General features: G+C 32.2%; 4 protein-coding genes across 5 annotated transcripts in view; 2 read left to right on the top strand and 2 right to left on the bottom strand.

The window, feature by feature from the left end:
• The window catches only part of LOC115240320 (ubiquitin carboxyl-terminal hydrolase 31-like), a 31,266-nt gene extending 28,355 nt beyond the window's left edge, over window positions 1-2,911 (bottom strand). The window contains 2 exon segments of the mRNA XM_029815392.1: window positions 1,742-1,780; window positions 1,782-2,911. Coding sequence (XP_029671252.1) covers window positions 1,742-1,780; window positions 1,782-2,555 — 813 coding nt within the window. The 5' untranslated portion in view covers window positions 2,556-2,911.
• Window positions 2,912-4,496: 1,585 nt separating this feature from the next.
• Window positions 4,497-6,448, bottom strand: LOC115240315 (major royal jelly protein 1). Its single transcript, XM_029815387.1, has 3 exons — window positions 6,376-6,448; window positions 5,643-6,202; window positions 4,497-5,541 (listed from the first exon to the last, which is right to left on the bottom strand). The coding sequence occupies exons 2-3, from the start codon at window positions 6,151-6,153 to the stop codon at window positions 5,414-5,416; spliced, it is 639 nt and encodes a 212-aa protein (XP_029671247.1). The 5' UTR covers window positions 6,154-6,202; window positions 6,376-6,448; the 3' UTR covers window positions 4,497-5,413.
• Window positions 6,449-7,890: 1,442 nt separating this feature from the next.
• On the top strand, window positions 7,891-21,282 carry LOC115240308. Its single transcript, XM_029815379.1, has 8 exons — window positions 7,891-8,206; window positions 9,492-9,747; window positions 10,417-11,036; window positions 16,414-16,915; window positions 17,637-17,739; window positions 18,755-18,843; window positions 19,768-20,060; window positions 21,018-21,282. The coding sequence occupies exons 1-8, from the start codon at window positions 7,983-7,985 to the stop codon at window positions 21,265-21,267; spliced, it is 2,337 nt and encodes a 778-aa protein (XP_029671239.1). The 5' UTR covers window positions 7,891-7,982; the 3' UTR covers window positions 21,268-21,282.
• A 2,536-nt stretch (window positions 21,283-23,818) lies between these two features.
• LOC115240307 (protein yellow-like) overlaps window positions 23,819-25,104 on the top strand; it is an 8,326-nt gene continuing 7,040 nt past the window's right edge. Inside the window, exon 1 of one of the 2 annotated variants that reach the window (XM_029815376.1) lies at window positions 23,819-24,150. The gene's annotated coding sequence lies outside the window, so the exon portion shown is untranslated. Of the gene's footprint in view, window positions 24,151-24,533; window positions 24,820-25,104 lie in introns of those variants that run through there. The other variant, XM_029815378.1, reaches the window with a different exon arrangement.

The following is a 25,104-nucleotide window of genomic DNA, read 5'->3' as shown; positions in this document are numbered from 1 at the left end:
AAGCCAAGTCTATCGAAACTCGTTCCGTTTATAATCATCAAACTATATTTTACGAGCAGTAAAATGGGCCACATTTTATCTGAATAATAAATAAAAGAGATAGTTTATAATTCATTCGTGACAAATGCATTTGCATTTCAATAACAATTTATTCGATTAAACAGATATTTAAATAATTTTTAAAATAATTATACGGAAAGTATTTTCGTTATCCTGATTATTTATATAAATATTGATGAAAGTAAAATATTTTTTATCGTGTACATTTTAGTTAAAGAATTTTAGTTTCAAAACCTATATTAAAAAATTGACGAAAAAAACTGAAATAAATTAGACAAATTTAAAAGACAAATTAAATTATACACGAATGCTTGTGCTTACACATTTAATGAAAACTCAAATAATATTTATTGTATTAATATTATAGTAACAAATAATATAAATAAGGAATAAAAAATCCAAATACCAACAAATAATGCAAACAACATAAATAGAATTTTAATCAAATAACAAAGTGAATAAAAATTTATTCGAATAATATGCGTGTATGTACCCATCTCTGCTTTCGAGGAAGATATTAATATTTCAAAAACGATCAACTGCTTTTTTCAACAATCAAAAAAAGAATATCGACATGTCCCCTTTGAAACATCTCGCGCTTTCTCCTTTTCTTCTACTCTCGTTTTTTCCAATATCTTATTTTTTACTCTGTGGTAAAGAGAAAATCCAAAGAAGCACCGACTGTATCTTTTATTATCGAGTTTCCGGGTGTTTTTTTTTTTCCCTGAGACGCAGTTTAGAGCTTAAGATTAAAACACCCACACGGTTATTCTCGGCTCGTCCATTCTCGGCGAACGATTCGAGATGAGTCGAAAACGGACGCCGCCTCGTGTGCTCGAGTCATTCGTCACGCACGCTAGAAAGATATTGTCAACGTAAGGTATATATCGTGCGCAATCGTGCCTACGCACGATATACACGCTCGGCTCCGCACACGCGATGTGTGAGAGAAAGAGAGAGAGAGAGAGAGGAGGGAGAAAGAGAGACATACACTGTAGCTCGACTTTCGTCGAGCGTTTCTCACATCGCCGGCCACGACGAGCCAAAAAGAAAGTTTCTTTCGTCGTGACGACCAGCTCGACGATTAAATTACCACACGAGGAATGCAGTTAATTGTCTGCTATGCTTTTAAACGTCTACCACGTGTTAGTTTTAATTATATTCGTTCTGCTTGAGTTTCTTTGGATTTTACTGTAGAGATGCCCTGTTATTTTAATACTAGAAAGTGTCGATATACGTTCTTCTTTTTTTTTTCTTCCACGATTATTGGGTCAATAATATTCATCTATATCGATATATATATTTTAAAATTATTATTATTATTAATTATTAAAATTATTATAATTCATTAATTATTCAAAAAGGACGAAGAAAAAGAAATATCAGCTATATTGAATGCAAAGAATTGATTAAGAACACATCCTTCATAATTTCAGATAAGGCTGTCTTTAAAATACGTACGCATAATTTTAAAAAGTGTATAGATTAATTATTAAAATAATTATTCGATTAATTATTATGAAATTATTAAATTAATTATTCGATTAATTATTATTAAATGTCAAATTTGAAATATGACAGTCATGTACACGTGACTGTCACGATTTGTACAGGTAAGGCACTCTTTTTTTCTCTCTCTCTTATATGAGATTGTAATTTTTATACGGTCGTAATCGCTCACCTTTATGATCTTGTATTTCTTCTTGGTCGCTTGATTTGATCTCGCCCCTGGTGCCGTACTTCTTCGAGTTGAGCTTGTTGCGACGCGAGAGATCGATCTTGTACTGATCGAGGACGAAGTACTCGGCGAGGATGTCCGTGTGCGAGAGACACTGCAGCACCGCGTTCATGAAGCACGTGTTGCCGTGATTACGTAGGCCTATGACACCCGGCACCCGATCGGGCGGGATGTGCGCGGGCCGCGGGGGCGGCGGTACCCTAATGTCACCCGCGCTCGATCCGAGATCGTCGCCGCGCTGATGATGAATCGACGCGGCGGCGGCCTTGTGACCCTGAACGCCCACGTTCGACATGTGGCGCACCATCTTATTGATGAACTTCCTCCAGGAGGGCCGGCGAAAGACCTTCTTGCCGCAGGGAGCTTGTCGCTCCTGGCAATCTTGGACGATCTGCTGATTACCACCGCCGTGCAATCTCGTCGTGTTCTGTCGTTGCTGCTGCTGTAAAATGCCCTCCGTCGTCGCGTGTCGCGCCGCGTTCCTGGCGTTCTCCTTGGCGCTCGCGGTGACATTGTTGCCGGATTCCTTCGAGTCGAGGGAATGCGAGGTCTGCTGATGCTGTTTCGGACGTCGTCGAGACATCCTGCTGCTGGCACTTTGAAACGGGTTTCTCGGCAGTGTAAAGGTGCGCTTGAGCCGCGTGGCGCCGCGCGGCTCCGTACGTTTAACCTCTTCCTCCACGCCCAGCTCACCCTCGGACACAGATTTCATCACCGACGTCGTTGTCCCGCGTGCCGTTCCCACGGCGACGTTCATCGCCAGCCGCTACGGCTGGTCTGGCTGGCTACGGGGCTTGACTAAGTATTAGCGCGCGAGAATCGTTCGGCGTATTTTTCGTAGAAACGGTCACACGCTCGCGCCGACGCTCACATCACGTCCCGGTGACCGTTTTATATATTATCTCGACGACGACGGGACGATCGCTGTCGCGCGATCACCGCGCTCCTGATGATCCACCGCACCACACGTCGCACGTATAACGCGGCACGCGCCTACGCGCTCGTACGCGCAACACCTCGCACGGAAACTGCACCACGGCGGCCATTTGCCGTGTATCGCACACGGAGGCTTCCGCGATTTCGCCTCGCGCAACACGGGGCATAGACCGCGCGCGAACGGAGAGAAGCGGCCGCGCCGTCGCAGTCGCGTCTGTCACCCTCGCAGGACTGTCTAGTTTCTTCGCCGCGGTAACGCCATCTGCGTACATTTCGGGAGCCGAGATACACGTGGCGTTCGCTTTTATCGATCGACGAAATTTACTAGGGTTTGAGTCTCCGCTAAAAAGGGTTTGAGTCTCCGCTAAGTGGATTTAAAATTTAAATCTCTATTCTAAATGAGGTTTTTTTGTGATCTGACATTTACATACATCATATGATATATATATTTCGAATATTATAGTCTTATCAAAAATAAATAAAAATAAATTAAATTTCATAGAGAAATAAATTAAATTTCTCTGATATTAATTTCAATTTTATAGAAATAATTATTTTAACAATGAATGGAATTTGAATTTCTACTAAATAAAATTCGCGAAACGCTTATTAGAAAATTATTCTAGATATTTAATCAAATCTCTTTTATTGAATCATTTTGCTGTTTCCTTTTACTTTATTTCTGCTTTGTCGGTATACCTGTGATCTGACATTTATATACATCATATATATAATATATATATAGAATATTATAAAATATTAAGTGTGGATTCAAAGTGCCGAAATTAAGAGTCATGCTTTAGCAAAGTCGAGCTCAAGGTAAAAAGCCGTTGGATGACATGCTAGTCAAACAACTGTCACCACACAAATTAACAGTGAAAAGCTCATGCTGAAAAAAGAAACAGCATTGCAACATGTATTTTGGGGAAGCAAAGGATATTACAAACAATTATAATCTCTCATCAAGAAAAGCAAAAAAAAATAAATAAATAAATAAAATTTTTCTGATAAACATTGATTTCAATTTTACGGAAATAATTATTTTGACAATGAATGGAATTTGAATTTCTACTAAATAAAATTCGCGAAACGCTTATTAGAAAATTATTCTAGATATTTAATCAAATCGCTTTTATTATATCATTTTGCTGTTTCCTTTACTTTATTTCTGCTTTGCCGGTACACCTGTAATCTGACATTTATATATATACATCATATAATATGTATATTTAGAATATTATAATTTCTCTCTCATCAAAAAAAGCAAAAAAAATAAATAAAATTTCTCTAATAAATATTAATTTCAATTTTTTACGGAAATAATTATTTTAAATAAAGAACAATATATATATATATATATATGTTATTTTGTATAACAGATGATGTCACACTGATATCACATTGACATTGACATACTGGCACTGATACTAAAAACTGAGAGATACTGATACTAATACAATATATAATACAATTGCATAATTGATTTGCATCATGTGATACCGAGAAAAATTTTGTTATCATCAAGATTAATAATAATAAAAGTTAATAACGATCAGAATGTACTAAATCTCTTTCTAAATCCTCTTATTTTTAATCGTCAATCACTCGAGAATATACCTTTGCATTTTCATTAACTTGATTATAATTAAGTTGATTTTAAATTCATTACAAATCCGGTGTAATTTTCAATCGCCTTGAATATTATGTATTCGCCAAAAATAGTTTTACGTAGGTTACAAGGGTTACATAAAAAGCACGTGGCTTCACACACACAACTGTTTATATAAGCTGACGTTTACTAGCTCATTATTTTCTTTTCGACTTACATAATAACGATTACAAGGTGTTACAATCAATATTACTAATCAGAGAATAACTCATTTTCTTTAGAAGATAATATGGGGGCAGAGGTTGAATAACTGTAATTATTAAGGAATCACGTTGAAAACTGCAAGTGTTTGCCGGCATTGATTTACATATCGACTGATACAAGTAATTTTGACACTGGTCAATTTGTCCATATATTGATATGACGGTCACGTGACCGCGGATCGTGTAATGTAAGCGTGAGCTTTGTAAAAAAGCTCTCCATCGGTCACGGCTGTACTAATCTCGTGGTAGAAGTAAACATTGTAAATAGGCTAATTATATCTCTCTACGCGATCGATTATTCCAACATCTATATTAAGTAATATTAATTTCGCAAATCGCACTTACTATCTACGAGAACGCTGCCGATTACATGACTAGATCAGCGACAAAATAGAACTCGATTTTTCTATTTCTTTAAACTTAATTCAGCGATACCTGATTGCTGTAACAACTAATGTCACAATGTCAAGAAATGTCATACGGTCCGAGTAATTATTATCTTTCAACCATGAAAAAATAAAATGTGAGATTCGTTGTTCTATCTACATAGAAATAGGAATCAAAATCAATATAATTTTACCGAAATTATATCTCGATGCTAAAAATACGGAAAAATGTATCTTGCGCTAACTGTCGTATTTCCATTGCCGCAAATAAACGTAGGTGTATCATTTTCACGTGTCTAACGCATCGAAATCTGAACGCTTTCTAAAATCGCCGATTTCAATTCCTGTTTACAAGACATAGATTTATATATAACCGCGTGCCGTAGTGGTCATAAGGAAGTACTCGGTTGACAAGTAATTCTTACTCGTCGCAAGATTTGACCAAGGGATGAATGGCCACGGAAGCGCCCGAGCAACTCACGGTGTTCTGTATATAATCCTGGAAATTACTCTCGACAACCCACATAAGTCTCTTAAATCCAGGTACGACTTAATAAAATAAAATAAAAAAATAAATAACTAAAAATAAAAAAAATAAAAATTTTTCTTTTAAATTTAGAAATGTGTATCTTATAACTATGTCTTTTTTTAATTCGTAATTTTTCGTACCTTTCCGGATTTGACGTTAATTCCGACGACTTTCGGGGGACATCTGCGTACCGGTTGCTCCAAAGTGTTTACGATACCAACGTCCAATACCCACAGGATTTCCTGAATGTCCAGAGCTACGTCCACAACGCTCTGCAGGGCCTGACAGTTGCCCTCTTCCTGAATCGCCCAACAGGGGAACGGTGTCACTTTCGGTGCGCAGTCCTTCGCTTTCAGGGACATGACACCTAAGGTGAAGGGTACACCCGGTTTGTAGCGCGGCATCGCTATGATTATGTCCTCCCTGTAGATCTGCGCCCTCGTGCCGATTACATTCCTGGGGATGTAACGTCCACTCGTTTCGTAAATGTTCCTCGTGCTTTGACATGGCCAGTCAAGGCTGTAGCCTGACAAAGGGAATGAGAGCTCCGGTAGCAACTGCTTGTCGCAAACTGCCAACGATAAACTGCTCGCCAGGATCGCCAGGCACAGAGCGCTCCTCGGGATTCTCATCCTGCGCTTGTCTTTTATGACAAGTTAAAGTAATGTTCCGGGTTATATTCTATAAAAGCACACACAATAAAAATTTAATTATTAAATTATTCTGAAAAAAAATCTCCTAAAAAATGTGATTTCTTATATAAAAATTTTTTCAAAAAAATTATTGGAAAATTATCAAAAATTGATGGGAACAGCTGTTATAAATATACAGCAAGAAATGATGTGAAAACTTACGAGATTTCCCGTGTAATCAGTTGGACGAAAATCTTTGAATATGCGACTCATTTATACTGCTTTATACTTATACGTGCGCTTTGATTATGAACCGATTGAAATTGCTTACATTTTTATGGTATATTACCGTCTTCTTGCACAATATTTTGTAACAATTTTCTTGCTTAAGATCGACGGAATTCGTAAAGAGGAAATGCTTTGTGACATGTATTTTTGAACGTCGTTTGTAAATAATAACAAATCCAGGAAGACGTGAAAAATGGAATGCTTTAGAATATAATAAACCAGGAAATGCAATGTGTATCAGGAAATTACCTCGCTCGTTTTATCAACTTTTTTATATTTTCGATTTCCGCTTCTACAAATAGTCGCTTCCTCCATAAATTTTTATAATTTACTTATTAATTATTTTTAATTATTTACTTATTTTTATAATTTATTTATTAATTTAATTATATTTATCCTTTAATTTTTGCCTTCAAAACTATAGTTTTTATTGTATCATTATTATCTGCAGACTAAAAATATAAAAAAATGCCTGAAATATTTTATATACATATTTATTCTTTAATTTTTGCCATAAAACTGAAATTTTTATTGCATCTTTATTAAATATAAAAAGATGTAAGCCACTAAGATATTTTTACAAATTTTTTTCTACAACAGATAAATAAAATTTATCTATATGTATCCAACATTATTAAATATTTCATTTTTATTTTTATTTGTATAATTATAACGCACTTTTGTATTATATATTGTATAATTTTTAAATTATGCGGATATATATTATGTTTGTTTATTTAATAGACCAAAATATTTTCATTTCAAGAGATTAGCAGAATCGATTTTTATATACGAGAAAAAAAAAAATTTAATATGCGCGAGATTTGTCAGCTAATCAAGAGTGATGAGCTCATATACACACACATGTATAGAGATTGTTTTTTATTTACCAATTTTTATTGCATCTTTATTAAATATAAAAAGATGTAAGCCACTAAGATATTTTTACAAATTTTTTTCTACAACAGATAAATAAAATTTATCTATATGTATCCAACATTATTAAATATTTCATTTTTATTTTTATTTGTATAATTATAACGCACTTTTGTATTATATATTGTATAATTTTTAAATTATGCGGATATATATTATGTTTGTTTATTTAATAGACCAAAATATTTTCATTTCAAGAGATTAGCAGAATCGATTTTTATATACGAGAAAAAAAAAAATTTAATATGCGCGAGATTTGTCAGCTAATCAAGAGTGATGAGCTCATATACACACATATATAGAGATTGTTTTTTATTTACCACTAATTCCTTGTGTTTACGACCGGTTTTGGCAGTTCCATTCCGCACATTTAGTACCTACTCGCGTGCGGAACTCCTTGAATGAACGTGATTGTTCCGCATCGCGATTAAATATTTTTTAAACCGAGAAATTTCGCAACGTGGCTGCGACATGACAGGATTATAAAACTGGCGTAATTCGGAGGATCTTACAGTTTACGGTCCGATTCATTCGCCAAAAGAGACGCGGTCCGAGGCGCGTCATAATTCAATAAAAAAGGAAAAATCGCGGAAAGGACGGCAAGGATGCTCTCTTTATGGGCGGTGACGTTTTTCGTCGCCGTTGCTCTCGTCGGTGCTGTCGAAGTACCAAAGTGCGAGAGGAACATCCTGTGGACCGGCGGGTCCTTCGAGTGGCCTTGCCCGGCCACCAAAAACATGTTCAAGAACAGTGGCCGTTATATCTCGAAAAATATCCTCGCCACCAGGACTGTTATCTATAAGGACGACGCCATCCTTGCTTTACCTAGGTATGAAAAATATGTAATTTGCACATTTACAAAACAATTATAATAGTTACGGATAATTTTCAATATTATTTCTGTTATAGTTATATTTCTATGCACAATTTTTTTCTATCATTACATGTGATAAAATTATTCTAGAGGAAGAGAGAACAAGAGTAGATCAAGATGCAAATAAATAAAAATTTTTGATAGTGTATCAAATTTTTAATAATGCAATATTTGATTAAGACTTTCATTTATTTATATATTAAAACATATCTATAAAAAATAAATTTCGATTATTCTATAAAAAAATGATTGTAATATTAATAAAGTAGAGAACTATTGATTATATAGTAAAAATTTACAATATCTCTTGATTTTTCTCACAATTATAGTAGAATTTTTAAACTTAATAAAATATCCTATAATAAAATATAATATTCAAAATTCAAATTTTATATATGTTTACACATAAAAAAAGATTTACTACAAAAATAAATCCACAAGATAGCAACATCATCATTTACATTATGTCTCTAACAATAAGTCACGCTAATATCGCAATGAAAAGTTCAAGGAACTTATATAAAGAAATAGCGGATCGTATTTGTATCTTTGATTCACGCAACGTAATCGTTCGTCTTTGATCGCGTCCAAATTAGGATAAAAAGGTAACCGCATTCTTGGGCAAGTTTACTGGTTCCGTAAGAGGAAAGTTCACTCTCGTGTTGCAAATCACGTGTGTTACGTCAGTAACGGTGCACGCAGCGTACGTTCTTGGAGAAATCTGTTAAGGAGATCGTTAAACAGATCATTCGACGTAAGTCGATCGTAAGGGGGGCGTGGTCGCGATCACAATTTCTCCAGAATGCGGAGAAAATAAAGGAATTATCTGTTCATAAAATTCCAATTAAAGTAGCACTTTAAAGTTTCGCTTTGAACATGGCAATCGAGAGAAGCAAGGTTGTAGACCTTGTCAAAGGTCACGCGATATTAATGTCTATCTCCGTGCGTAACAACGTTACAACATTATTCGGGCAATAACTAAGTAAGTATTTGTCACGATTTCTAAAAGATGTAAAAAATATTTTCGTAAACGTGATATGATGTGTGAAAAAAATATCTTATAGTAGATTTTGTACATATGCCTGTTATCTATAAAGTATCGTAATCTCGGGAAGTAATAAATAAAATTCAACTTAAATTGTCAGAAAACCTTACGCTAATATTATTCGAAAAAAATACGGATGAATCAATAATTTTTTAATAAGTCTAAAAATAAATTTGCTCGAAATGTTTTTTTCAGATTCAAGCCTGGCGTGCCAGCGACCTTAGCCAGAGTCTCGTTGAAAGATAAGAACTGCCAGGCCAATCTCCTCCCTTTCCCTTGCTGGTCCCTTCAAGAAGAGGGAACATGCTCCGCGTTGCAAAACGTCGTGGACATTTATTTAGATCCCCAGGAAATCCTATGGGTGCTGGACACGGGCGTAGTAAATTCCCTCGAGCAGCCCGAACGCAAATGCCCGCCAAAGGTTGTTGCTATCAACATAAAAACCGGCAAGGTGAGATAATTCGCGTATATCTAAAGACCTAGCAATAAAAACGGCATGTGCGTCGTTTAATTCTTCCCTCAAAGTATCTTATCGAAGGATAAGAGCGATATCCTCGTGAAGTTCGCTACAAACTCGGTATTTATATAAAGAAAAAGAAACGCTTTGATATATATTTATTTGTTTAAATTTATGGGCAAAAAAGAATTTATACTCTTATTTATATATATTTATATAATCTTTTGTTAGCATTTATTATATTTGTGCATGCCATCACGTTATTTATTCTCATTGCTTTTCCTTTTTTGCTTTCACAAGTGTTATGCAATAACAGAATATTAAACGCTTTTCTTACCGTAAAACAAATTGCCGCAAAATATATGAGCAAAAGACTGTTATTATATTTTAAGTATAATTATTAAATTAATACCAATTAAGAAGAGGAGATCTAAGTTTGTTAAAGAAATTGCGATGCTATTTCTATATTTCTACTTTGAGAAGAATAGATTTTTTAAAGTCGCTTTAGAAAAATTATAAAATTATAAAAATATAAATATAATTAATATAATATTTTAATATATTTTACATTTTTGTCTCTCCCTCTCTCTCTCTCTCTTTCTCTCTCTTCTTCAATCGCGTTAATAAAAAACACGAAAATGCAATTGTTATTTCCTATTTCAGGTCGTAAAAACCGTCGATCTTTCCGGTCTGACAAGCACCACGTCTCGCCTACAATACGTCGTGGCTGATTACAATTCGGACGGTCGCGTGTTCATCTACGTCTCCGACGCGGCCACGAGGGCGATCCTGGTGTACGACGTGACCTCGGGTCGCGGATATCGCGTCGTCCTTCCGCAGGCCGTGACCATAAACTGCAACCGCAGGGACGTTCTTTATCTCGCCCTGATGCACCATCAGGACGGTAGCACCTGCCTCATCTTCACGTATCTGGGCAGCAACCGTCTGTTCTCCGTTCGAACGGATCATCTCCGGAACGGTCACGCCCAGGGCAAGATACACGATCTCGGGCTGAAACCCGCCCGGCTCGTTATCCTGGGCACCGACAACGGTAACGCGCTCTTCTTCCGTTACGAGGGCAACTCCGAGGTGTACAGATGGGAGTCCGATACTCCCTTCGTGCAGGCCAATTTCCAGCTCGTCTACACGAGCACCGAGTGCGCCCTGGCCACGCACGTCGCCCCCGATTACAAGAGGAGCTGCATGCGCATCCTGGAGAGCAACTTCCCGGATTACATGCAGGGCACCGTCGGCTGCGGCGCTAATCACGCGTTGAATGTTATGTAAAGAGCGAGAGAGAGGCTCTCCCCCTCGCTCTGCCGATTGCGACTAGTCAAGGAGATGGTATCGTTATCACGGGCGCTCGCTAATTAACAGCGATAGAGATTTCTCGATCTTTTTTGTTTGTATCGGGAAATCAGATTTACAATTTATAATTCTCGATAAGTTTACCTCTCCACGCTATAAATAATGTATCTTGCGTTGATTGTTGTATCTCCATTGCCATAAATATATAACAGAATGATCTCGCTTATCATACAAAAAATACACGCATACACACACACACACATACACACATCTACCTTTAATGTCTGTAGCGTCGAAATTTGAAGTCAACGAAAAATTATGTCGGCTGCGACGCGTTCTTTGCATAGCCGACGAAGCAAAAACTCTTCAACAGTAAGCAAAATGTCAATCGCTGACATTCGACGAACAAAGGAATAAACGTATTCTAAAAATTCGGTGTCTTTTAACTTTACCTTTGCAAATGCAACGCGATGCCTAACTAATTTGCGTCGGATAGATTGCGATAGGTCTTAAGACCAATAGTTTAATTACTTTATCCGCATTTTAATTCTTTTTTAGTTAATTAAATAATTTTAGAAATATTTGCGAATTAATTGATCGTTTTTGACTAAATGACCACGCGATAAGAGAATCGTATATCTCATTTTCTTCTTTAAATTCATCAAGAGTACTTTTCAAAATTTCACTTTTTTATACAGAATTTTACGTATACTTTTTTTTATAGAAAGATCAAAGAGATTGTTTTCTTTTTGTTTTAATCAAATTACAAAACTATACGTAAAATAGATTCAATGTTGTTGATAAAAAAAAAAAAAGAAACGTCGATAAACTGGGCGCATTGTCTGTAATTAAGATTTATAAAAAGGTTTATCACATCGCGTTGAGTACTTAAATTAGGGCGCGATTCGCCAACATCATTTTTTACGTCGATCCGTTTCTACAAAGCTTAGAATAATTAATAGCTTAGCCAAGAACGAGTATGGTTTTTAACACAATACCAGGTTTCCTTTCAAATTCTTACATTCGACTTACCAGCAGCATTTTACAATGGATTTCTGTTTCTTTCACGTCTTCTAACGATGGACATTGAACCCAGAAGCTATACGATACGTTAAACTTTCAATGAAAATTGATATTCAAGATCAAATTATCTTCCTGGCGTTATATGATATTATGAAAGTTTGAATGTATTTAATTACAGATTGGATAATGTGTGTCTGTTTGCTTTAATTTCGCCATGTTTTTATTTCGCTCTATTTTACTCTAATATTATTTTGTAATAATAATAATAATAATAATAATAATAGAGAAGTAAAGTAAAGTGATCTTATTGCATTTAATATAGGAGCAAAGTTGAATTTTAGTTTTAATTCAATTTTACTTGAGTGGGAAACAATTATGCATATAAATTATATTTAAAATATTACTAAAATATCTTTAAATAAAAAAAATACTATCAGATAAAATAATGATATTATGTTTCATAATAAAATTCTGTGTCATATTATAAACGATGTTGTATTGTCTAGTACAAGAAAAAATTTTTTGAACAAACAAAACTTTATTGATTCAGATTGACAACGATAAATTATAATGACAGTGATATTCTCTCTTTAATATACTCTTCATCAATTATTTTCATCGCATTCAATCGACTAAGCTGTAATTTGTTCTAATTAGTAAATTTACTCAGCATAATATAAGCCATATCAATTACAATTCAATGAACGTTAATTAGTATTAATGAGCATATTGTAAACTCTAATTTTATTCAGACGGTATTGTACAGAAAGTGTGTCAGATTTCATGACAATCAAAATTAGTCATAAGCGGTTAGTCGGACAATGGAACAAAATATTTTAGAGTAGCGAAAGGAAAGAATCGCTATTATTCTATTTAATTATGAAAGGATAAGCTATGTTTTTGTTAATTTATTCCAAATAATACATATATATGTACAAGTGTATTTTCAAAATACTTGGGATTGATTTTATTCCAATTGGCTAAACCGGCAACAATAAATATTCGTTAATTGTACACTTACAAATTATAATTATATACTTTGCACTGATATATGTACAGAGAGTTTAATTGGTATTACAAGCAGCTGACATTTATTTTTTTTTTTACACCTCAATAGTCACACTTGAATAATTCGAAGTAAATGCGTGCTGTTTGAAAAAAAACCCACATTATTAGTCCAATTATTATATTTTTGATAACGTGTGTTATCTTTAGAAAAAATATGAAAAACATTATTTTAATTTTATATTGTTTTGCTGGATTTTTTACGTTTTTAATAAGAAAAAGATTAAAAACTCTAAATAATCGCGAGATAAATATAAAAAAAGATATAGAAATGAGTATATATAACATTTTAATTTTTAGTATCACACACTATATTTATTTTATATAATCATTTATCATAAAAATATTACATATTAATACTTTTATTCTGATAGCGTCATGAGATTAAAATAAAATTGAACCGACGAAATCGTTTTGGAGTAAACGATTAATATAGGACGGAGCTCATTTTCACGTATCGTTTTCGCTTTTTGTAACGCAATTCACGGAGCTCAAGGTGCTTATCACGCCAGATAACCAGCTTCATGTAAATGCTCTCTGTAACTATCTATTCGTTTTTATCCCCGCAAGTTGAGAATTTATTTGTCGATCTTTCCAAGTCGTCGTTCCGATAGTGAGCCACTTCCACTTCGTCGTGGGAATGGAGGGCGATCGTGATCGTTCCATGGCATTTCCCATGGTGTTTCAAGCGTGCTATTGGCTAACCACGAAATATCCGATCTCTATCCGACACAACACGGACGCTCGATCCAAGACTCGTGATCGAATAATCGAACATTACCATACCTTTTGCATACCTCATTTGCCTATTTCGTGCTGAGCATTGCACGGTTGCGATAATTAAAGATTATGCGCTTTGTTAGCGAAACATCACATTATTCAGCTTTTTAATTAGCAGGAGAATTCGAGATAGTAACACAACAAATGGATACAAATGCGTCACAATTTTTTTATATTGAATAAAATTTGGCACACGTTAGATCCTAAAAAATCTTATAAAGAAATAATTTACATCATATAAAAAATATAAAAAATATATCTCTCTTTTTATGTATTTTTTAATCTAAAATAGATTTATATTACTGATTATTTTTAATATGTATTAATTAATATAGGATAGCAAGTTATTTTAATTCTGCATGTAGGCTCGCATATATATGACATTGCAGAAAACTACGTACACCAATAAATATGTCAAGGAGAAAAATTATGACATAATAATCACATACGGTCGAATTAATTCTTCATGATTTCCTTTGATAGCATCTATATGAGTAAAAACGTAAATTGTATCTAGTTCATTGGGTGCGGTCTTTAGTTCCGGGCACTTTCGAAACCAAGGACACTTACGTATTGATTATAATGCTATAGCTCCAGCACAAGTGCCGTTTAGTGCCGCATTATTTTATGGTGTTCTGTAATATCACAGTATCACACTAATGGCGATTGACCCTTTATATACGGGATATTTCATCTTAAGCTCTTTGAATAAAATTCTTTTGCAATTTTAAAAAATTCTGGAATCTATTTTCTTTCTTTGCAAAATTTAATTTAACGCAGTACAATTAATTTATAAGACATTAAGAAATATGTAATAAATTGATAATCGAATAATGGACTTTGATGGATCACACAAAAATTTTTTTAAAAATGGAAAGATACACGTGATAAGAGATTTAAGTCAAAAAAAAGCTCCGAGATCAATTCTTATATTTAAGTTCTATATATTTTATTTTGATAAGATGCAAATTGAGTAATTACAACTATAAAGCTAATTGAATTATTTCAGTAAGTTGCAGTAAATATGAATGATAATTATAGAGCATAATAATAACAAGTACATGTAACACATTACGTTATGTCTGACGAGTGATATTGATAAATATTACGGGAGATTCCAGCACGATCGATATGGTATAATCAAGTTTTTCTTCGATCAAGTTACGTGTTTTGATTCCTGCATTGATTATTTACAAAACTTAAATAATTATGCTTGCATAAATTAATACAATTATATATTATAAATCACATCTCAGCTTTTCATATGCATATTAATAATTGGTATTTTAATGAGGATTAAACAAAAAATTCTGTGTAAAAAAATATAAATAGAAAAAAATTGTAATTTTTTTTCAATAAAAAAATTATGTCAAGGGAAAAGATGCTAAATTAAATTTTAGAAAGAAAAGAAATGGATTCTAAGAATTCAAAATTCTTTAATATCGTTTTACTTGAAATATATATATACATAATCTTTGAATGTTCTATTATTTTTATTTTTTTGCTTTTATAAAGAAAAATATATTTATTTCTGGCAGAGCAATTATATATATAATTATCAATATATATATCGCAAAAATCAATAAAAAAATAAAACTAACCATATGATATCTTACCTTGCGAGCGAAGAACTTTCACTTTCAATTTCCTTTTTGTAATATTTTATCGCGACAAAAGCAATGTTGTTAACCTCGGACTTATACAAGTTAGACTATATCGATATAAAAGGATGTGGATGTCAAGAAATCACGAGCCACATTTCTCCCCACTTTTCGAAGGAGAGATTTGCACGAAATTGGCCATCGTTCGAATTCTAGTCTTGAAATGGCTCTTATGTGTAGGTGCACTGCCCCTGTATAAAGCGATTGTGCGTATATTGTGAGTAAAAGTACATACACACGTGTCTCGTTACACAATGCGTTCGAGTTACAGTGTCCTGTCTCCTAGTGAATTGCAAGTTCCAGGTCGATGCTGGATAATTGAATCTGTCAGTATTGTATCGGTGGAGCTTGTGGTACACGCCCGGTATAGTTCTCGCGATAGTTCACGCCTGTGTACGGATTTATTTAGTTACAGTGATAGTTATCGTTGTTAGAAAAGTGATAGCTTCGGAGTGACGATCTACTGCATTTTAGCTTTTAAATTTTGAAATATGAGGTGAGTAACGGATGCAAGAAATCATGACGTAGGAAAGATAGAAAAAAAAAGATAATTAAAAAACAAATTCCGAGATATTATCATATTTAAAAATATATACAAATATAAATAAATAAAAAATATATTATTTTATTTATATATTAAAAAATATATTATTATTGTGAGTAGTTTATCCTTCCCTCCCCCTTACTTAAGCTATCTTTCCGCAGTATCTGAATATCTCTGTTTTTAGTAAAGTGCTTTAAAATATTTCAAAAATAATACGAGCATCTTTTTATAAATGGAAAAATTAATTCGAACCTCTGTCTATTTCTTAATTTTTTTTAGGTATGCACTTTTCCTGCCGACGATTCTGTCATTCCTGTACGCCAGGATGAAGGCGGAAATGTTGGAAACCGTGGCGCAATGGCAGTTGCTTGACTTCGCACTGCCGTACGATCGTGGTTTTCTCGATCAATATCAACAGGAAAATATAGTGCTGACTGGTATCGAAATAGCCTGGGACAGAGTTTTCGTCAGCACGCCCAGGCTGCGCGCCGGTGTGCCGGCCACCTTGAGCTTCTTCTCCAGAAGAGCACCCTTGGGAAGTAGTCCGCAGTTGCAGGCGTATCCTTCGTGGGACTGGCACGGCGCTGGGAAAGGAGAAATCAATTGTACCAAGTTGATTTCCGTGTATCGAACCAGGCTGGATAGCTGCGACAGATTGTGGGTCGTTGATGCCGGTGTCATGACATCAATCGACGATTTCATGCCCGTCTGTCCGCCGAAAATTGTAGTCTTTGATTTAAAAACCAATCAAGTGGTTCGTCACGTCACTTTTCCGCGTGGGGTGAGTAAAGTGACGTTTCTTTTTGTAATAAAGAAAGTGGATTAAACGTGTCAATAAAGAGCCAAGTTTGATTTTTGAGTAGAAGCTAAAATAAATATGTGAAAATAACTGAAAAAAAAAACACATAATTGAAAAGAACAAAATGTTTATAGATAAAAATATACAGAAAAATATTTATATTATGAAATCTTTGTGTAAAAAATATAGATATTTTTATTTATTAAGCTGTTTTTAGACGCGACAAGAAATTTATTTATAATTTTATATATTTTAATATACATATATGTATGTATTTAAATTCAAATATTTTCAAGTTTAAGTTTAAATATATTATATGACAGATGAAATTATGAATAAATAGAATTCTGTCTTGAATTTTGTCGCGAATTATCGTAAATCTTTTCTAATAATGAATCGTACATTTGTTTTAAATAATAAATATATATTATTAAAAATTGCAGAAGAGACTGAAAAGAGAATGCCGGAAGTGACGAAATTATCTGCAAATGACTAGTATAATAGCTTTAAATTGCAACTAGAGAGAATAATTGAAAACCGGTTATTACTCTATTGTATAAAACAAAATAGAATTGATTTAATAATACATATGCTATATATGTGTACGCTTCTGAGAAACAAGTTACGTTAAAAACAACAAAAACATCGTTACGCATAAAAGTAATTGTTCTCGGTTTTTTATTATTAGTTTGCCTCTGTTTAGGTGTTAAGACCAGATACTTTGCTGACCAATTTTGTCATCGATGAAGTTTCGGCAAAAACATGTGATGATGCATTTCTTTACATAACGGATACTCTCGGTCCAGGTAACACAATTTTTAATTAAACCGTTGATATAATGTTTTTCAAAAAATATTCTATTTTAAACACAATAATATTTTTAATTTATTTAGATAAATAATGATATAATGTATAAAAATTTTTATATATTTTATTTTACCATTATATTGGAATATAAAAGAAGAGTAAGAAATAGCAAACTCAAATGTATCTCTCTTTAACAAATATGATTTTTTTCTTTTAAAATTATTTTTTTTCAAGCTATTTAAATCATAATATATATATAAAATATATATATAAAAAATAGATATTATATAAATTATTTATTAATATGTAATATTTAGGTAATTATAAAAAAATCAAAAAAATATTAAAAACATTAGTAATATAAAAAGTATTGGTTTTACAATAGAACTGAAATCGTTATTAAAGAGTGTCAAGATGAAGAACTTTATCAATGGATAACAATGTAAAGTACACCTTTCTTAAGGTTTCACACCTCTCGTCACGAACATCGACGTCACGAACGTTGACAGGATAGTAATAATCTTTTCATCTCTCTGCGCGTCTCTCTTTCGTGTCGGTGATTGACCTTTTCCCCTTCTCGATATCTTTTGTGTAAAGAGGCACATCCCACTACTTACATATCACCAAGTGTATATGATATGTAAACAAGAACGCCTCGCTATTTCTTATAGTTCTCTTTCTAGTCGGCAATTATAATAATTACAGAGAAAGATCATTTAAGTATTTAATATCTAACTTATCGCGCATGTATATTTCGAGAAATATTACGGCACACAAAACGACTTTATTAAATGTATTTAAAAAATTTATTAATGTTTTACGATAATATTTCCTCGGTTATATAACAAATTTAAGATTATTTTCACATTATATATAAACTGATATAATATAAATATCGTTCAATACTTGTCATAAAAATTTGTTATAATACTCTTATTATTATAAGGAATTATATATAAAAATTATTTTTCTTTAAAAATTTTGAAAGAAAACTAAAAAGTTCTATCTTTTTAGGAATTGTTGTCTTTGATGGTGTCAGGGATAGAAGCTGGCGCGTTGTTCACGCATCCATGTTTCCTAATCCAGATGAAGCAACGTACAAAGTGAGCATAATAAATTCGATTATTTAAAAAAGCATGCATTAATTATTAAATATATATATATATATAAAATATATATATAAAAAATAGATATTATATAAATTATTTATTAATATGTAATATTTAGGTAATTATAAAAAAATCAAAAAAATATTAAAAACATTAGTAATATAAAAAGTATTGGTTTTACAATAGAACTGAAATCGTTATTAAAGAGTGTCAAGATGAAGAACTTTATCAATGGATAACAATGTAAAGTACACCTTTCTTAAGGTTTCACACCTCTCGTCACGAACATCGACGTCACGAACGTTGACAGGATAGTAATAATCTTTTCATCTCTCTGCGCGTCTCTCTTTCGTGTCGGTGATTGACCTTTTCCCCTTCTCGATATCTTTTGTGTAAAGAGGCACATCCCACTACTTACATATCACCAAGTGTATATGATATGTAAACAAGAACGCCTCGCTATTTCTTATAGTTCTCTTTCTAGTCGGCAATTATAATAATTACAGAGAAAGATCATTTAAGTATTTAATATCTAACTTATCGCGCATGTATATTTCGAGAAATATTACGGCACACAAAACGACTTTATTAAATGTATTTAAAAAATTTATTAATGTTTTACGATAATATTTCCTCGGTTATATAACAAATTTAAGATTATTTTCACATTATATATAAACTGATATAATATAAATATCGTTCAATACTTGTCATAAAAATTTGTTATAATATTCATTAATATAATTTTTATGTTAACATTACGGAAAATATTATAAAGTATAATAAATATAATATTATAAAATATAATGATATATGTGCATGATATGTGATACACAATATATTCGTAAACAATGGAAATTTTTTAATTGTATGTATCTCGTATATTATTATATAATATTAAATGGGCTTTTTTTGCAGATCGGAAGCGATACTTTCGAGTTCCTGGATGGCATAATAGGCATAACATTTTCACCGAGACTCCGAACCGTTTATTACCAACCTCTGGCAACCGATCGTGTCTTCAGCGTATCTACCTCTGCGCTGCAAGCCGGACCGCTTTCTTTGGGACAACAATTACCCGTGACCATGGTCGGCAGAAAATCAAGTCAAGGTCTGGCGCTGGCTGTAAATCCTCGGGATGACACGATCGTGTTCGCCCCTTTCACTGAGACCGCAATTGCATCGTGGCAACCGCGAACCAATCGGCAGAGGTGCGAAAAAAACATTTTTTTAACGAAATATATTTTTAGCTATTAAATTACTCTAAAAAGTTTGATAGATAAATAGTACGTCAATTTAATGCGAATAAATTTTGAGAATTAATATTTATGAAGAACAACCTTTTTTAAAGGAAGAAAGGAAAATAATTTGATTTTATTAATTTGTGCACCAAAAAAAAAAATTGTTAACTTGACTAAAACCGTTCAACTAATTACCATTTTTTAAATTGAAATATTTATATATTTAAGTCAAATATACGTCATGTTAGATTTAATATGTCTTATTTGACTTAAATATATAAATATTTCAATTAAAAAAATAGTAATTAATTGAACGGATTTAGTCAAATTAACAATTTCTTTTTTCAATGTGTGTTTTCAGAGAGCATATATTATTTATATAATATTTTATAATAAGTTTCTATAATCGAGGATAACAAAATCTATCACAGAAAATCTTGAAACTGGTTTTACCATATCCAACGATCGCAATAACTAGTGTCAAGTTGTTAGGATTTTCCATAAGGAAATATAGTTGCTGTGACGTCAACTGTTTTACCTCCGTTATCTTAAAAAACAGACAAAAAGAACAGTTGGCAAATATTTTATCTCGTATCTAAATGTTATTAATCAAAATACTTCGCGGCCATAATTTTCATATACTTCTTTAGTGACATAATAATATCTTAGTTTATAAGACGATAGATTTTTATTGATCTAGAAAAAATCTTGAAATTTGATTGTTATCATACAATAAATGTAAGATAAGAATAATATCTTTATAATGCCTATTTTCATTCGATTACTCTTTAATTTTGGTAATTATTAAATTTATTAATTATGGAATAGGGGCAATTATATTTATTATAATTCTAATTGTGTGTGTGTGGATGCTTACTATAATTATAATTATATAAATATAATTCAAATAACTCTTTTTTCTTTTAGAATACTCGCTTATAGTCCCGAGGAATTACAATTTACCGCCGAGATTATATGGGCAAAACGCGACAATGGAAACTACTGGGTAATGTCGTCGAAATTCCACAAGTTCTTCCTGAAACAAGTTGATACTCGTCAAATTAATATCCGCATCATGAGGATCAGAACGAATGATCAAGCGCTGAATCCGTCTTTTAATCAGCAGATTGATCCGTATTTCTCATTACATTACTACAATAATACTTTAGGATTCTGAAGAGAAGCATTGATCGTAGAAACGTCCAAATGAGCATAATTGTGCCAGCATAAACTACATTGATGTTTGAAAAAAATCATCAATGGAACTTGATATGGAAATAAAATTGTGATAAAAATGTAGTAGGAAATATTTGCGATGTAGAAAAAATGCTTTGTAGATGTTTGTAAAATAAAATATTTTTTATGTTTGAATGTTCTCCGACTTGGAATGTTGATATTCTATTACAAGAATATAGTAATTGAAGATCTTTATATAAATTACAAACATTTTGAGATATTTTAATTTTTAATTTTTGCATAACAATATCTTCAAAAATTCTTAAAATAATGAAAAATTACTTTTTTCCGGCCTGTCCTTTGAAAATACACAATGGATTTAGAATATGTATAATAATCTTAATTTTTTCTTATATTGGTCATTAAAAAGAAATGTATTAATTCTTTAGTTATATAAAAGAAAAGTGTATTACTCTTTACTCAAGCATTGCCTAACTTTATCGAAAAACTTAGTTTAACTCGATATATTGCCGAGTTTGCAAATTCTTCTATGTAATAACGACATTCGCATTCTTTCGCCAGTTTATACAGCCCAATATCCAATATGTGTGCTCAATAACTCACATTCACAGAAGCGCTGCGATATTACAAGTTTGTGATATTTTAATAATATCGATTTTTAATACACCTTTTCAGCTCATGCAACGCATGCTTTTCTATACATTTTCTCATTTAAAGTCAATTTAATGCATATAATTGATTATGTAATTTTTTGAGCAAAAGACTGTTAATATGACAAGTAAAAATGCATACATTAATGATACATTAATAATACATAAAATAGAATTATTTAAAAGATCACCAAAGTTATCTGTCTATCAAGACTGTTAATATGACAAGTAAAAATGCATACATTAATGATACATTAATAATACATAAAATAGAATTATTTAAAAGATTACCAAAGTTATCTGTCTATCCTATATACAGGGTAACACGCTCCTAAAGTTTTGGCATTTAAATTGGGGACACCCTGTATATATTTTATATCTATCTAATGTTCTTATAGGCAAACACTAAACCTGTTTCATCCTTTAAAATATAAGCATATTATATAGTATCTTATAAATCCAGTATTCTGTAATAAATGTATCGATTGCAGTATATATAATTAACTTGTATATAACATTTATTCAATCGAAAATATCATGAAAGTTACGTGCTCAAAAAATCACAATCCTTTAAATATGATTGTATGAGTTGTGTTTTTTACTATAAACGCTTGGTTAAATTAAAATACATGTTAATGTTGCATTGGCATTTATTTGTTAAATTATAAATTTACGCATGTACAATTTTACAATTAATCATACATCAAAGTATTGTAAAATGTTACAAATCGTTTTAGTAAAATTATTTATTAAGAATAGCGATCTTTTTTGATGTCTTAAGATTTATTTAAACTTTTCTTATACATGGGATAAATCTTGCGAGATTTTACAGAGAAGCAAAAGACCACAACCCGCTTTTTATTAATTTTTTTAATAAAATTGTATTTTTTTTGCAAAAATTTAAGTAAAGGTATTAAGATGACAGCTTGAAAAGTGAATACTTTACGAAATATTATATATTTAATCCATCAAATTTTTGTTAATATCTTCTTGATAAGAAACTTGTGTATATTTTTTTTCTCCCTAGTATATATTTAAAATAATAATTAATTTAATTAATATTTTTTTAAATGTATCTTATAATATAATAACTATTTATACAGTAATATATTAGCACTTATAAAACAAACATAGTTATTAATCATACATTATTTGTATATGCGTCATGTTATCTGCAATCAAGGATTAGAAACCTTTTCTTGGTTTTATTGAGAAGTACGATAATAATCGCCATCGAAATTACGCGTAGAACTTTCCATAATGACGAATGAGTTGAATAGGAACTACTCGACGCGCAAATTATGTATGTACATATATGCAGATGTCTTCTGTATGTATTTCTATTGATTTCAGAAAACGCTGACAATTGACGTCTTTGGAAAAAGGATATTTATGCAAATAGTAATTTGCAATAATATCCACTTAGATGATATCATTGTTTGCATCATCTTTTCAACTTAAACTTGCTAAAATGATGGCAGTGGCGGGTGATAAAACAAAATAATTTCTACATTTGGAAGAAATAAAATAATAAAAGCTACATTTGTGTAAATAACTTTTTATTTACACACATAAAAACACCAGACACGAGACACGACTTCATAAAACAATCGTAAGGTTTGGAATTGACAGGAGTTCGCCAAATCTTATTCTTGAATTACGTTGCAAATTTTTTTTACGCGATTCATTCACAAATAAATTTAAAACGGAGATAAAACCGGAATTATAAAGTATGAATACATTTATATCTACACTGCGATCAACACTGACTACATCAGCAAGCCTCGTGTAAATCGTAAATCACTGCAATTGATATTTGTCTTTTTTTCTTGAACAGAGATAATTTTATTACTCAACCACAATGATAAGTAATCAATGCGCGTTAACTCCATTTGTTCTCCAAAGCTCTTAACTTTCTTTACCACAGTTACTTACTAACATTTCCGCTCCCGCGCGTAATTTATGCAAAGAAAAACACATTAGCGTACTTTACTTATATATGCATGGCCTAAAACGATATTTTTATCTCGGACAAGACTTAGTAAATAAAACGAAGGTATCCACCTCTCTTCGACGCGTTTCTGTTCCGGTGGAGCGGAGATATTCGAACACATTGAAAAGTTACGCGCCGGCTTGAGAAATCTCGCAGTCGTTTCTCAGTCGTCTTGTAGTTCGGAGCGTGAAGTCAAAGGAGGACCTCTTGTCTTCTCAAAGTATTATTTATGTTGAATTATTATTTTTATCAAGAGAGAGAGAGAGAGAGAGAGAGAAAGAAAAAAAGAGAGAGAGAGAGCAAAGTGATGCTAGAGCGGCCACGTTCGCTGCACATCAAGATCTGTCGAAATATACGAGGAATACTGAGAATATTTCTTGAGAAAACTACGAGAAAAGCGTAACAAATGATCAGTAGAGGATAAACGCGAAAGCAGTTGTCGGATAGTTGTCCGACCTAATTATAGCAGAATTTGGATTTTGACGTTTGAAAGAAAGGGAAAATATATATAATAAGGAAGGAAAGAGAAAAAGTACCCTAGTTTTGTGTATTAATTGTTAATGCGTAATAATCGTTAATTTTTTTTTTCCGTGGCAGTGCAAGTGTCGAGGAAGAAAAAAGAAGAAAAATTTTCTATTAATATTTGTATTTATGAAAAAAAAAAAATAAGAAGAACGTCATTGCTAATCTTTTGTCGGAATTCTCGTAAAGATAGAGACGCATGTAAAACTGCGTCACTATCTGTATTATCACTGAGTGACATGAAACAGTGCGCATAAATCGTAGAATTTATCAATAAAAATAAAATTATATAACATCAGAGAGAGGTAATAAGTGTATATTGAAAGAATCGCGAGCAAATAAGCACTTGTAGAGTGAAGATTGACATGTGAGTGTGTGTGAGTGAAGATTTGACATTAAAAAAGAATCTTTAAAGAACTGTCAATAAGTACTTATATTTATCTATGACAAAAAGACACATTATCAATATATATGTCATTTTTAAATCATCGAATATTTGAAAGATCACAAAATTTGGAAGACTAATATTTGTATATTAAAAATAATTTCCCGTAGAAAATAAAAGGGGAGACATTCCTTATTTAAAAATATATTAATATAAATTATATTTTTTGTGTTATAATATCATAAAATTTCTATACATAAGAAAAAA

Source organism: Formica exsecta, unplaced genomic scaffold, assembly GCF_003651465.1.
Source record: "Formica exsecta isolate Colony F162 unplaced genomic scaffold, ASM365146v1 scaffold423, whole genome shotgun sequence".
In the NCBI taxonomy this organism is placed as follows: domain Eukaryota; kingdom Metazoa; phylum Arthropoda; class Insecta; order Hymenoptera; family Formicidae; genus Formica; species Formica exsecta.
This window is presented reverse-complemented; position numbering and strand designations above follow the sequence as displayed.

Coding starts and splice junctions, on each gene's coding strand:
- LOC115240315 (XM_029815387.1), bottom strand. CDS start 6,153: ATGAGAATCCCGAGGAGCGCTCTGTGCCTGGCGATCCTGGCGAGCAGT. Junction 5,542..5,642: donor GGTACGAAAAATTACGAATT/AAAAAAAGACAT, acceptor TATTTTATTAAG/TCGTACCTGGATTTAAGAGA.
- LOC115240308 (XM_029815379.1), top strand. CDS start 7,983: ATGCTCTCTTTATGGGCGGTGACGTTTTTCGTCGCCGTTGCTCTCGTC. Junction 18,844..19,767: donor CAGATGAAGCAACGTACAAA/GTGAGCATAATA, acceptor CTTTTTTTGCAG/ATCGGAAGCGATACTTTCGA. Junction 20,061..21,017: donor CCGCGAACCAATCGGCAGAG/GTGCGAAAAAAA, acceptor TTTTTCTTTTAG/AATACTCGCTTATAGTCCCG.